Here is a 14,380-nt window from a genome sequence, read left to right as displayed (position 1 = left end):
TTGACCCATCCTTGTGAACTAGCCATGACTTCAACTTGGTTGTGGTATGGGATCTTTTTTATAATGTGCTGTTGAACTTAATAGCCAACATTTTGACAATTTTCGCATCAATATTCATCAAAAATATTGTTCTGTAATCTTTTCTGGTAGTGTCTGTGTCTGGTTTTTTATCAGGGTAATGGTGTCTTTACAGAATGTGTTGGAAAGTATTTTCTCTTCTTCAGTCTTTTGGAAGAGTTTGAGAAAAATTGGTAGAAGTTCTTTGTATGTTTGGTGGAATTTGCCTGTGAAGCCATCAGGCTCTGGACTTTTGTTTGTAGGGAGTTGTTTTTTTTTTTTTTTTTTTTTTTTAATGGATGTTATTTTACTTTTAGTGATTGATCCATCCAAGTTATCTAATTTGTCTTGATTCAGCCCTTCAACTTTGAACAGCTGCAGGTTTCTAAAAAGTCCATTTCTTCTAGGCTGTTGAATTTATTGGCATATAATTTTTCATATTATTGTCATGGTATTTTGTATTTCTGTGATATCAGTTGTGATTTCTTCTCTTTAATTTCTAATTATATTTACTGGATATTCTCTTTTCCTTTCTTGATGAGACTGTACAGAGATTTATCAATTTTGTTTACCCTTTATTGGTTTTATTGAATTTCTTCTAGTGTTCTTAAAATTAATTTATTTTAATTGGAGGATAATTAGTTTACAATATTGTGATGGTTTTTGCCATACATCAATATGAATCAGCCATAGGTATACATGTGTCTCCTCCATCTTGAACACCCTCCCACTTCCCTCCTCACCCTGTTTCTCCAGGTTGTCACAGATCACCAGATTTGGGTGTCCTGCTTCATATATCAAACTTGCACTGCTTATCTATTTTATATATGGTAATGTGTATGTTTCAATGCTATTTTCTCAAATCATCCCACTCTGTCCTTCTCCCACTGAGTCCAAAAGTCTCTTCTTTACATCTGTGTCTCCTTTGCTGCCCTGCACGTAGGATCATCAGAACCATTTTTCTAGACTCCATATATATGTGCTAATATATGGCATTTCTCTTTCTCTTTCTGACTAAAATGGACACAAATGCATTCTTTTTTATAGCTGTGTAATATTCCATTGTATATATGTATCCACAACTTCTTTATCCACTCATCTGCCAAGGGACATCTAGGTTGCTTCCATGTCCTAGCTATTGTAAATAGTGCTGCAATGGACATTGGGGTACATGTGTTTGTTTTTTTCAATTCTGGTTTCCTTGGGGTATATGCCCAGTAGTGGGATTTCTGGGTCATATTGTAGTTTTATTTCTAGTATTTTAAGGAATCTCCATACCATTCTCCATAGTGTTTGTATCAGTTTTTATTCCCACCAACAGTGTAAGAGGTTTTCCTTTTCACCATACCCTCTCCAGCATTTATTGTTTGTAGACTTTTTGATGATGGCCATTCTGACTGGTGAGATACCTCACTGTGGTTTTCATTTGCATTTCTATATTAATGAGTGACATTGAGCATATTTTCATGTGTTTATTAGCCATTTGTATGTCTTCTTTGGAGAAATGTCTGTTTACGTCTTCTGCTCACTTTTTGATTGAATTGTTCATTTTTATAATATTGAGCTTCATGGAACATTTGTATATTTTGGAGGTTAATTCTTTGTCAGTTATTTTGTTTGCTGTCATTTTCTCCCATTCCCAACTTCAGCCTATACTACAAAGCTACAGTCATCAAGACAGTATGGTACTGGCACACAAATAGAAATATAGATCAATGGAACAAAATAGAAATCCCAGAGATAAATCCACACAGCTATGGACACCTTATCTTTGACAAAGGAGGCAAAAATATACAGTGGAAAAAAGATAATCTCTTCAACAAGTGGTGGCAGGAAAACTGAACTGGTCAATTGCATGTAAAAGAAGGAAATTGCAACTCTTTGTAACACCATACATAAAAATAAACTCAAAGTAGATTAAAGACCTAAATGTAAGGCCAGAAACTATAAAACTCTTAGAGGAAAACATAGACAGTATACTTTTTGACATAAATCACAAGATCCTCTAAGACCCATCTTCCAGAGTAATGAAAATAAAAACAAAAATAAGCAACTGGACCTAATTTAAATCAAAAGCTTCCAGTGTTTTTTAAATCTCTATTTGTTTTCTTTCTGATCTTTATTATCTTCTTCTTTCTGCTTACTTTACGTTTGTTTGTTCTTTTTCTAATTCTTCTAGGTGGTGGGCTAGGTTGTTTATTTGAGATTTTTATTATTGTTTTAGAAAGGCTTGTATCACTATAAACATCCCTCTAAGAACTACTTTTGCTGCATCCCATTGATTCTTATGGCTGTGTCTTCATTGACATTTGTCTCAAGGTATTTTTAAGTTTGCTCTTGGATTTCATTACTGACTCACTTTTAAAAACATTTTTGGATAACTTTTATTTACTAAAATGTGCATATTTTCAAGGAGAGGGTCCAGTACTTTAGAAACTGCAGCAAAGCCTTATCTGTGTATTACACACATCTAATGGCCTCCCTCAGAGAAGGCAGTGGCACCCCACTCCAGCACTCTTGCCTGGCAAATCCCATGGATGAAGGAGCCTGGTAGGCTGCAGTCCATGGGGTCGCGAAGAGTTGGACGCAACTGAGCGACATCCCTTTCACTTTTTACTTTCACGCATTGGAGAAGGAAATGGCAACCCACTCCAGTGTTCTTGACTGGAGAATCCCAGGGACAGGGGAGCCTGGTGGGCTGCCGTCTATGGGGTCGCACAGAGTCAGACACGACTGGAGTGACTTAGCAACAGCAGCAGCAGCAACAGCCTCCCTAGAGGAGATTTTCCCAGTGGTTACATATGGTCGTGAGAGATGGATTGTAAACAAGACAGGATGCCAAAGAATTGATGTCTTCGAACTGTGGTGCTGGGGAAGACTTCTGAAAGTCTCTTGGACAGCAAGGAGATCAAACCAGTCAATCTTGAGAGATCAATCCTGAATATTCACTGGAAGGACTGATGCTGAAGCTTAAGCTCCAGTATTTTGGTCATCTGATGTGAATAGGCAATTCATTGGAAAAGTCCTTGATACTGGGAGAGATTGAGGGCAGAAGGAGAAAAGGGTGTCAGAGGAAGAGATGGCTGGATGGCATCACCAGTGCAATGAGCATGAACATTTGTCTCTTGGGCAAACTCTGGGAGATGATGAGGGACAGGGAGGCCTGGTGTGCTGCAGTCCATGTAGTCACAATGAGTTGGATGTGACTGGGTGACTGAATAACAACAACAATGGCCTCCCTGACTCAGCCAGAGATCTCTACATACATGCAAAGATATTTTTCCTGGCTTAATAGCATTCATGTATTTGTTTTGTCCAATGTATCTCCTTCTAAAAGAAATTGAAGTGCTCTCTATATAATAATGTGTGTGCATGTGTGTGTGTGTATGTGTGTATGGTTTTAATTACTGTCTATATGATGGAATCTCAAATTTATCCAGTTCAAATCTCTCCTTTGGGCTCTAAACTTTAGACTCCCAAGTATCCAAACAGGATGCTGGAAAATTCTCAGAGATAGATTGATACAATTAATCCAGTACAAATCTAAAGACTACATGTCTATATTATTACATCAATATTATATGTTATTTTAAAATAAAACTCTGATGTACATTCTTTCTTACTATAATGCAAAAATGCTAATAAGAATTATTTTGTAATTATCTCCAGTTCCTCAGTTAGAGAATTCATTTCTTTAACAATTTTTATTTCTTTAGTGTTATAAATGTATTTAAAAAGTAATGTTAAATCTAGTAAAAGAATATGAATTATAAAAGTATTTTGAGGTACTTATTTTTGATCATATATTTTTGTTTTTAGATTAATAATAACCAAAATATACTTCTTCACTGTATTTTGCAATGTGCATCATTGCAAATAAAGCTGATACATGGAAATAGGAATTTATACATAATACATGTTAATATTTAAATATTTTATTTACAGAAGGATTATTTATTTTGAAAGTAACTCATAATAATCTAATTGCAAATGAAAGTTTTCCAATATATAAAAAAATGCTTTTTAATTGATTATATTAAGTAGACAATGACACAGAAAAATGGAAAGATATACCATGTTCTTGGATTGGAAGAGTCAATATTGTCAAAATGATTATATTACCCAAAGCAATCTACAGATTCAATGAAGTCCCTATCAAATTACAATGACATTATTCACAAAAATAAAAAAAAAATATTAAAATTTGTATGGTAACATAAAAGATCCTGAATAGCTAAAGCAATCTTGAAAAAGGAATACATCTGGAAGAAACAGGCTCCCTGACTTCAGACTATACTACAAAACTATAATCTTCAAAATAGTATGTTACTGGCACAAAACAGAAATGTAGATTAATGGAACTGGGTAAAAAACTCCTAAATAAACCTGCACACACTATGGTCAATTAATCTATAACAAATGAAGCAAGACTAAACAATGAAGGAACTCTACAGCTACATGTAAAACAAATGAACTTAGAACATTTTTTAACACCATACCCCAAAATAAACCCAATGTATTAAAGATAAATATAAAACTATAAAACTCTTAGAGGAAAACAGGCGAAACACTCTTTGACAAAAATGCAGTGATATCTCTTCTGAGCTGTCTCCTAGAATAATGGAAAGGAAAACAAAAAGAAACAAATGGGCCTAATTAAACTCAATAGCTTTTGCACAGCAAAGGAAACCATAAAAAAAGAAAAACAACCCACAGAATAGGAGAAAATATTTGCAAATGATATGACCAAAGGGATTAGTCTCCAAAATCTACAATGAAGCTCAAGATTTTAAAAAATCAAAAAATGGGCAGAAAACCTAACTAGAAATTGCTATAAAGAAAACATAGAAGACCAGGAGCCACATGGAAAAATGCTCAACCTTGCTAATAATTAGAGAAATGGAAATCAAAATTATAATGTATCACTTCATACCTGTTGGAATGGCTATCATCAAAATATCAGCAAAAAAATAAATATTAAAGAAGGTATGGAGAAAAGAGAACCTTTCTACAATGTTGAAAGGCATGTAAATTGGTAGGGCCACTATAGAGAACAATATGGGGAGGTTCCTTAGAGATGGAGCTGCAATGTGGTCCAGAGGCAAAACTCCTGGGCATATATCCAGAGTAAAACATGGTTCAAAAAGATACATACATCCCCATGTTCATTGCAATGCTGTTTACAATAGCCTAGATATGGAAACAACCTAAATAACCATTAACAGAGGAATGATAAAAGACATGGTAGTACATATATACAATGGAATATTGCTCAGCCATTAAAAAGAATGAAATAATGTCTTTGGCAGCAACATGGATGAAACCCGGAGATTATCATACTCAGTTCAGTTCAGTTCAGTTGCTCAGTCGTGTCCAACTCTTTGTGACCTCATGGACTGCAGCACGCCAGACCTCCCTGTCCATCGCCAACTCCCAGAGTTTACTCAAACTCATGTCCATTGAGTCAGTGATGCCATCCAACCATCTCATCCTCTGTCGTCCCCTTCTCCTCCCACCTTCAATCTTTCCAAGCATCAGGGTCTTTTCAAATGAGTCAGTTCTTCGCATCAGGTGGCCAAAATATTGGAGTTTCCGCTTCACCATCCGTCCTTCCAATGAATATTCAGGACTGATTTCCTTTAGGATGGACTGGTTGGATCTCCTTGCAGTCCAAAGGACTCTCAAGAGTCTACTCCAACACCACAGTTCAAAAGCATCAATTCTTCAATGCTCAGCTTTCTTTATAGTCCAACTCTCACATCCATACATGACTACTGGAAAAACCATAGCTTTGACTAGACGGACCTTGTTGACAAAGTGAAGCTAAGTGAAACAAGTCAGGTGAAGACACATATAATATGATAGTATTTATACAGAGAATCTTAAAACATGATACAAATAAATGTATTTACAAAACAGAACAGATTCACAGACTTAGAGAATGAACTTATGGTTACTGGGGAAAGGATTGGGAGGAGGGATAGACTGAGAGTTTGGAATTGACATGTATATATTATAACCAAGAAAGACCTACTCTATAGCACATGGGATGCTGCTCAATATTCTGTAATAAATGGGAAAAGAATTAGAAAATGAACAGATACATGTGTGTGTGTATATATATATATACACACACACACACATATATATATATATATATATATAACTGAATCACTTTGCTGCACACCTGAATTTAACATAGTATTGTTAATCAACTATGCTCCAATATAAAATAGAAATTAAAAAATCTACAGCAAAATAGTTAACAATCTCTATCAATAAACTTAAATAAATGTATTTTAATCCTTTGATTAATGTTTCAATTTTAAAAATCTATTTTGGAGATATAATTTTAAAATACAGGGATTTATACACAAAAAAATCACTGCAATGCTATCAAATAAAAATTTAAAATTTTTTCCTTAGTAAGAGAAATATAAAGTAAATTAAGATCATTACTGTATTATACAATAATTTGTAAAAGCTAAATACACATATAAAGAATATAGAGAGAAATGAGAAAATTCTAAAAGTTTAGAGAAAATACAGAATAGAAAATTGTGTGCGTGTATGTGTGTAGTCTCATTGAGGAAAATTGCAAAATTTTCTACAAAATTACTATGAACAAAAATTGTTAAAAGAGCCCTTGGGTGGAATACAGGTGACTTTTATTTCCTTATTTATAAGATTCACTGATTTTTTAGTAACATGTTGTTTAGTCTCCATGTAATCATTTTTTTTTTCCTTATTTCTTTTCTGTGGTAGGTTTCTAGTTTCATGCCATTGTAATCTGAAAAGATAGCTGAAATAATTTCTGTATTCTTAAATTTGTTGAGATTCATCTTGTGTCCTTTATGTGGTCAGTCCTAGAGACGGTTCCATGTGCACTTGGAAAGAATGTGTATTCTGTTTTTTTAATGTAATACCCTATATATATCAAGAAGACTTAACTGTTCTATTGTATCATTTAATTTCTCTGTTGTGTTGTTGATCTTCTGTTTACAAAATCTGTCCACTGATGTGAGTTGGGTGTTAAAATCTTGCACTTAGTCATGTCTGGCTCTTTGCAACCCAATGGACCATAGACAGCTTGGCTCCTCTGTCCGTGGAATTTCCCAGGCAAAATCACTGGAGTGGGTTGCCCTTTTCTACTCCAGGGAATCTTCCCAACCCAAAGACTGAACCCATATGTCTTGAGTGTCTGGCATTGGCAGGCAGCTTCTCTACCGCTGTACCACCTTCATATCTGTTAGTGTTTGTTTTATGTATTTGGATGCAAAATGACTCAGTTATACCCCTAAAATGTGCATATTTGTTGATGAGTATAATACACTCTTCTTGCATTTATTCTTTTGTAATATTCTTTTGTATTTTTCTTTATGGCCTTTGTTTTAAAGTCTATTTTTTCTCATATGAGTACTGTTACACCCACTTTCCTCTAATTTCCATTTGAATGAAATGTCTTTTTCATCTTCTCACTTTCAGCCTAAGTCTGTCTTTTGCACTGAATATTCTCTTCTAGGCAGCTAGACTCGTGTGTGTGTGTTTAATCCAATCTTCCACTCTATGTCTTTGGAGCATTTAAGCCATTGACATAAGGTAATTATCAATAAATACGTATATAGTGCCATTTTAAACCTAATTTTCCAGTTGATTCTGTGTTTCTTTGTTGATTTCTTTTTTGTTCCTTTCTTTTTCTTTTTGTTCTTCCTTTTGTTGTTTGATTAGTTCCTTTTGTATTATGCTTGTGTTCTCTTATTTTCTGTTTTTTTTTTGTGTGTGAAACTATCATATGTTTGTGATTATCTTGTTTTTCATGTATGTTAACATTTTCCTATATCTAACTGCTTTAGACTGATTTTCTTATAGGCTCAAATGCATTGTAAAAAATGTCTGCATTTTGCTATTCTTCTTCTTCACACTTTTTGGCTTTGTTGTCTTCTTTTACATCTTCATATTTACCCTTTTGCTGTTCACTGCTTTCACAAAAAAATTTTATTTTTTATTTTTTTAAAAATCTGTATACTGGTTTATTTAAGTAATTTCCTTTTCAATTCTCATTTTCTCTTTTCTATGGATTCTTATTTCTTATCTATTTAGAAAATATCTTTCAATATTTCCTTTATGATAGGTTTCATTTTAGTTTAGTTCTTTTAGTTTTTCCTGTCTCAGAAATTCTTTATCTCTCTTTCTATTCTAAATGATAATCTTTCTGGAAAGAGTTTCTTATGTTGCAGATTTTTCTCTTTCAAAATTGTGAATGTATCTTGCTACTCCCTTTCAGCCTGCAACATTCCAATACAGAAACCAGCTGATTGCCTTAAGGAGATTTCCTTGCAATCAAATTTTGTTTTTCTCTCCTTGCCTTCAGCATCCTTTCTTTACATTTAACTTTTGCTTTCCTGGTGGCTCAGACAGTAAAGAATCTGCTTGCAATTCAGGAGACCTGGGTTTGATCCCTGGGTTGGGAAGATCTCCTGGAGAAGGGAATGGCAACCCACTCCAGTATTCTTGCCTGGAGAATTCCATGGACAGAACAGCCTGGTGGGCTATAGTTTATGGGGTTGCAAAGAACTGGATATGATTGAGCAACTAACACTTTGACTTTCTTTCTTTGCCACTTTATAGTATGTCTGGTGTAAGTCTTTTTGGGTTCATATTGTCTGAAACTCTCTACACTTCCTGTATCTGGATATGTGTTTCCTTCTTTTTTTTTTTTTTTTCGCTTTTCTTGTTTTTTTGCTTCCCTAGTAGTTCAGCTGGGAAAGAGTCTGCCTGCAAGGCAGTAGACCTGGGTTCGATCCTGGAGTTGGGAAGATCCCCTGGAGAAAGGAAAGGCTACTCACTCCAGTATTCTGGCCTGGAGAATCCCGTGGACTCTATAGTCCATGGCGGGTCGGGGGGGAGGGGGCGGTCACAAAGAGTTGGACATGACTGAGCAACTTTCACTTCACTTCACTTCTTTAGGTTTGGAAAGTTTTCAGTCATAATTTCTTCAAGTACATTTTTTGATCTCCTTTACTTTTTCTTCTTTTGTTGGAATTTATTCACCACTTATTCATTTTGTATTATTCAATCTTCTGTTCATTGTTTCTAGCTCAGCTTTTGCCTCAGCAAATGAGATTCCTAATTTTTCTTGATTCTTTATAGTTTCTAGATTCTTTATATAATAATCTGAATTTTTATTGATATCCTTTCATTGTCTCCTTTTTGCACTCTGTGTCTATCAGGCTGAATATGTCTGTTCCATTGTTTGTTCTTTTATGGGAGTTGTCTTGGTTGTCTTGTCCTGAACCCCCCTCCCAGCTCCTTCCCCATACCCTCCCTCTGGGTCATCCCAGTGCACCAGCCCCAAGCTTCCTGTATCCTGCATCGAACCTGGACTGGTGATTCATTTCTTATATGATATTATGCATGTTTTAATGCCATTCTCCCAAATCATCCCCCCCCCCCCTACAGAGTCCAAAAGACTGTTCTATACATCTGTGTCTCTTTTGCTGTCTCGCATACAGGGTTGTCGTTACCATCTTTCTAAATTCCATATATATGCGTTAGTATACTGTATTGGTGTTTTTCTTTCTGGCTTACTTCACTCTGTATAATGGGCTCCAGTTTCATCCACCTCATTAGAACTGATTCAAATGTATTCTTTTTAATGGCTGAGTAATACTCCATTGTGTATATGTACCACAGCTTTCTTATCCATTCATCTGCTGATGGACATCTAGGTTGCTTCCATGTCCTGGCTATTATAAACAGTGCTACAATGAACATTGGGGTACACGTGTCTTGGTCTTTTATCTGGGAGTTGTTCCTCTACTTCTTCTTTTTATCTATGTTTCTCTTACTTTGTGAGTTTGGGAGAAACAATTATCTACCATGGTCTTAGAGGGCTATTTGATGTGGTAGCATCCCCGTATAGCCTGAACGGCTTTGATATTGCTGATGCCAATGCTGTTTTTAGTATGGATGACTGCTGCTTCTTTCCTCAGTGTGTCCTGGCTTTTATCCCTTTGATATGTGATGTGACTGGTCTTACGGTGATCAGAACCTGCCCTGCATGTTAAGCAGTGCCTCCTCTCTTCCCTGTGGCTGTCACAGCTGTAACAGGGGCAGGGTCTGCACCTTAGGTTTTGGACTAGGAACCCCTCACCTGTTTCTGAGCTGCACTGTGAAGTAGGTGGTATTGTAGTGCTCCCACTGGGAGAGGAGCCACCAAGTATTCCTCCACCAGAGCCGTCCTTTAGGGATGGCACTCTGTTGTGTCATCGGTCACCCATAGTGCAGGGTCACACGGTACACTGTTTCAGCACTGCTCTCAGCCCTGCCTCAACCATGGAAAAGCTGGAAATTTGCTCTAGTGTCCTTCAGGCATTGTTTTTTACAAGGCAACCAGTGGGGATCCACTGGATTAATGACTGATAAATTTTAGTAGATGAGGCAGAGGGAGCTGTGGGTAAAGAAATCCCAAGCTTCTGCCTTGTACATCCAGATAGATAATGGTGTAACTTACTCAGAAAAGGAATATAGCAGGAGGAATACATTTTCAGATGAGTGAAAGTGAAGGTCAGTCAATAGTGTCTGACTCTTTGCGACCCCTTGGACTATAGAGTCCATGGAATTCTGCAGGCCAGAATACTGGAGTGGATAGACTTTCCCTTCTCCAGGGGATCTTCCCAACCCAGGGATCGAACCCAGGGCTCCCACACTGCAGGCAAATTCTTCACCAGCAGTGCCACAAAAGCTGAAGTTCTATGAAGACCTACAAGACCTTCTGGAACTAACACTCAAAAAAAGATATCCTTTTCATCATAGGGGACTGGAATGCAAAAGTAGGAAGTCAAGATATACCTGGAGTAATAGGCAAGTTTGGCCTTGGAATACAAAATGAAGCAGGGCAAAGGCTAATAGAGTTTTGCCAAGAGAAAGTACTGATCATAGCAAACACCCTCTTCCAACAACATGAGAGATGGCTCTACACATGGACATCACCAGATGGTCAATACCAAAATAAGATTGATTATATTCTTTTCAGCTGAAAATGGAGAAGCTCTATAGAGTCAGCCTTGCAAAATTCAGACTTAAGCTGAAAAAAGTAGGGAAAACCACTAGATGATTCGGGTATGACCTAAATCAAATACCTTACAATTACACAGTGGAAATGACAAATAGATTCAAGGGATATCATCTGATAGACAGAGTGCCTAAAGAATTATGGACGGAGGTTCATAAGGTTGTACAGGAGGCGGTGATCAAGACCATATCCAAGAAAAAAAAAAAAGAAAAGGCAAAATGGCTGTCTGAGGAGGCCTTACAAATAGCTGGGAAAAGAAGGAAAAGGAGAAAAGGAAAGATATACCCATGTGAATGCAGAGTTCCAAAGAATAGCAAGGAGAAATAAGAAAGCCTTCCTTGTGATCAATGCAAAGAAATAGAGGAAAACAATAGAATGGGAAAGAATAGAGATCTCTTAGAACATTAGAGATACCAAGGAAACATTTCATGAAAAGATGGGCACATTTAAGGATAGAAATGGCATGAATCTAACAGAAGCAGAAGATACTAAGAACAGGTGGCAAGAAGGCACAGAACTATACAAAAGGGATCTTAATAACCTGGATAGCCACAGTGGTGTGATCACGCACCTAGAGACAGACATCCTGGAATGCAAAATCAGGTGGGCCTTAGGAAGAATCACTACAAACAAAGCTACTGGAGGTGATGGAATTGTAGTCGAGATATTTCAAATCCTAAAAGATGATGCTGTGAAGGTGCTGTACTCAATATGTCAGCAAATTTGGAAAACTCAGCAGTGGCCACAGGACCGGAAAAAGTCAGTTTTAATCCCAATCCCAAAGAAAGGCAATGCCAAAGAATGTTCAAACTACCACACAACGGCATTCATCTCACATGCCAGCAAAGTAATGCTCAAAATTCTCCAAGCAAGGCTTCAACAGTATGTGAAGCAAGAACTTCCAGATGTTCAAGCTGGATTTAAAAAAGGCAGAGGAACCAGAGATCAAATTGCCAGCATCTGTTGTATCATAGAAAAAGCAAAAGCATTCCAGAAAAATATCTGTTTTATTGACTATGCCAAAGCCTTTGACTGTGTGGATCACAACAAACTGTGGAACGTTCTTAAAGAGATGAGAATACCAGACCACCTTACCTGCCTCCTGAGAAATCTGCATGTAGGTCAAGAAGCAACAGTTAAAACTGGACATGGAACAACAGACTGGTTCCAAATTGAGAAAGGAGTACATCAAGGCTGTATGTTGCTATCCTGCTTATTTAACTTATATGCAGAGTACATCATGGTAAATGCTGGGCTGGGTGAAGCACAAGCTGGAATCAAGATTTCCAGGAGAAGTATCAATAACCTCAGTTATGCAGATGACACCACCCTTATGGCAGAAAGCAAAGAAGAATTAAAGAGCCTCTTGATAAAAGTGAAAGAGGAGAGTGAAAAAGCTGACTTAAAACTCAACATTCAAAAAACTAAGATCATGGCATCCAGTCCCATCACTTCATGGGAAATAGATGGGGAAACAATGGAAACAGTGGCAGACTTTATTTTCTTGGGCTCCGAAATCACTGCAGATAGTGACTGCAGCCGTGAAATTGAAAGAAGCTTGCTTCTTGGAAGAAAAGCTATGACCAACCTAGACAGCATATTAAGAAGCAGAGACATTACTTTGCAGACAAAGATCCATCTAGTCAAAGCTGTGGTTTCTCCAGTAGTCGTGTATGGATGTGAGAGTTGGACTATAAAGATAACTGAGTGCCAAAGAATTGATGCTTTTGAGCTGTGGTGTTGAAGAAGACTCTTGAGAGTCCCTTGGACTGCAAGGAGATCCAACCAGTCTATCCTAAAGGAAATCAGTCCTGAATATTCTTTGGAAGGACTGATGCTGAGGCTGAAGCTGCAATATTTTGGTCCTGTGATGCAAAGAACTGACTCATTTGAAAAGATGCTGATGCTGGGAAAGATTGAAAGGAGGAGAAGGGGACAACAGAGGATGAGATGATTGGATGGCATCACCGATTCGATGGACATGAGTGTGAGCAAGCTCTGGGAGTTGGTGATGGACAGGGAAGCCTGGCGTGCCGTAGTCCATGGGGTTGCAAAGAGTTTGACACAGCTGAGCGACTGAACTAATTAGTAGAGTTTGAAGTGCTTATAGGACAACCACATATAACGACTTTTTGCAGTAAGTTTAGAAATTTAGCAGAAAGACATTGACTGGAGCAGATTGTAATATATCAGCTTCATGACAGTAAATGGATCAAAGTGGGTCTCCACAAAATTGTTCAGAAAAAGTCTTATGGACCTACTTTGAACTTCTATCCACATTTTGCTTCCAGATATAATTGTTCATGATTTTTTTCTTTTATACTTTGATTTTACCTTTTGAGATTAATGGTCTCTTATTTTCTTATTCTATAGATAATTGATATAAATGCATACCCTTTATAAGTAATAGTAATAGATATAAGGTTTGTGGGGTTTTTTTCTTTTCACAGGAATTCACATTGCAAAATATGACTGTACTAGCAGTTCAAGACTTGTCTTTGAATTTATATGAAGGGCAAATCACTGTCCTTCTCGGTCATAATGGAGCAGGGAAGACTACTACCTTATCTATCCTCACAGGTAAATATTCATGGTTACTTTTGACACAGATACTGTGGATTAAGCTTTGAAGCTTTTGTGTACTCTTCTTGACATTGACATTGTTACTTAAATGATACATATGGCTGTTTATTAATCTGCTCTCTTTACAAAGTATAAATCATTTATTATTAAGCTTAAAAATCAATGTTTATTTTTGTTTCTCAGGCGCATCCCACTTCTCACTTTGTAGTGCACCATCGTCATTGGTCAATGCAAAGACTAGAGAGCCTTTCTACTTTCACTTATTTATTCTTTTAAATTTCCTTTTATATTACTTTCCTCTGTTCCCTTGTCCCTTCATAGGAAACCATTCTAATTTGTTTGATGTACATTGTTTCATTGTATAATGTGTAGTATATATTCTTATGAATATACTTTTATATTTAATAAGAAAATTTCTACTTACATCCAAGTTGAAAGATTTTCAGTGACCACCCTTACACCCACTGCCTATATTTTACCATTTTATATATTTGTCACAGATCTATTGATCCCATTTTTATGCATCTGAAAATTAATTTTAGATATTAAGGTGCTTCTTAATAAATAATTTAGAATGCATATCATTAACTAGAATTTTGGGGGGGAATAAAATTTTAATTAAAAAATGCTTAAATTTTAAGTATTCATTTGCTGCATTTTGACCTA

General features: G+C 36.5%; 1 protein-coding gene across 1 annotated transcript in view; it reads left to right on the top strand.

The window, feature by feature from the left end:
• Positions 1-14,380, top strand: part of LOC147345296 (phospholipid-transporting ATPase ABCA3-like) — a 238,869-nt gene that overhangs the window by 80,360 nt on the left and 144,129 nt on the right. Inside the window, exon 11 of the mRNA XM_086375383.1 lies at positions 13,582-13,711. Coding sequence (XP_086231509.1) covers positions 13,582-13,711 — 130 coding nt within the window. The remainder of the gene's footprint in view (positions 1-13,581; positions 13,712-14,380) is intronic.

This window comes from Bos grunniens, chromosome 25 (assembly GCF_055505025.1).
Source record: "Bos grunniens cultivar Pamir isolate PY7600 chromosome 25, Bosgru_T2T1.0, whole genome shotgun sequence".
Lineage (NCBI taxonomy): Eukaryota > Metazoa > Chordata > Mammalia > Artiodactyla > Bovidae > Bos > Bos grunniens.
The sequence above is the reverse complement of the archived record's forward strand: the minus strand, read 5'-3'. Positions and strand labels throughout refer to the sequence as shown.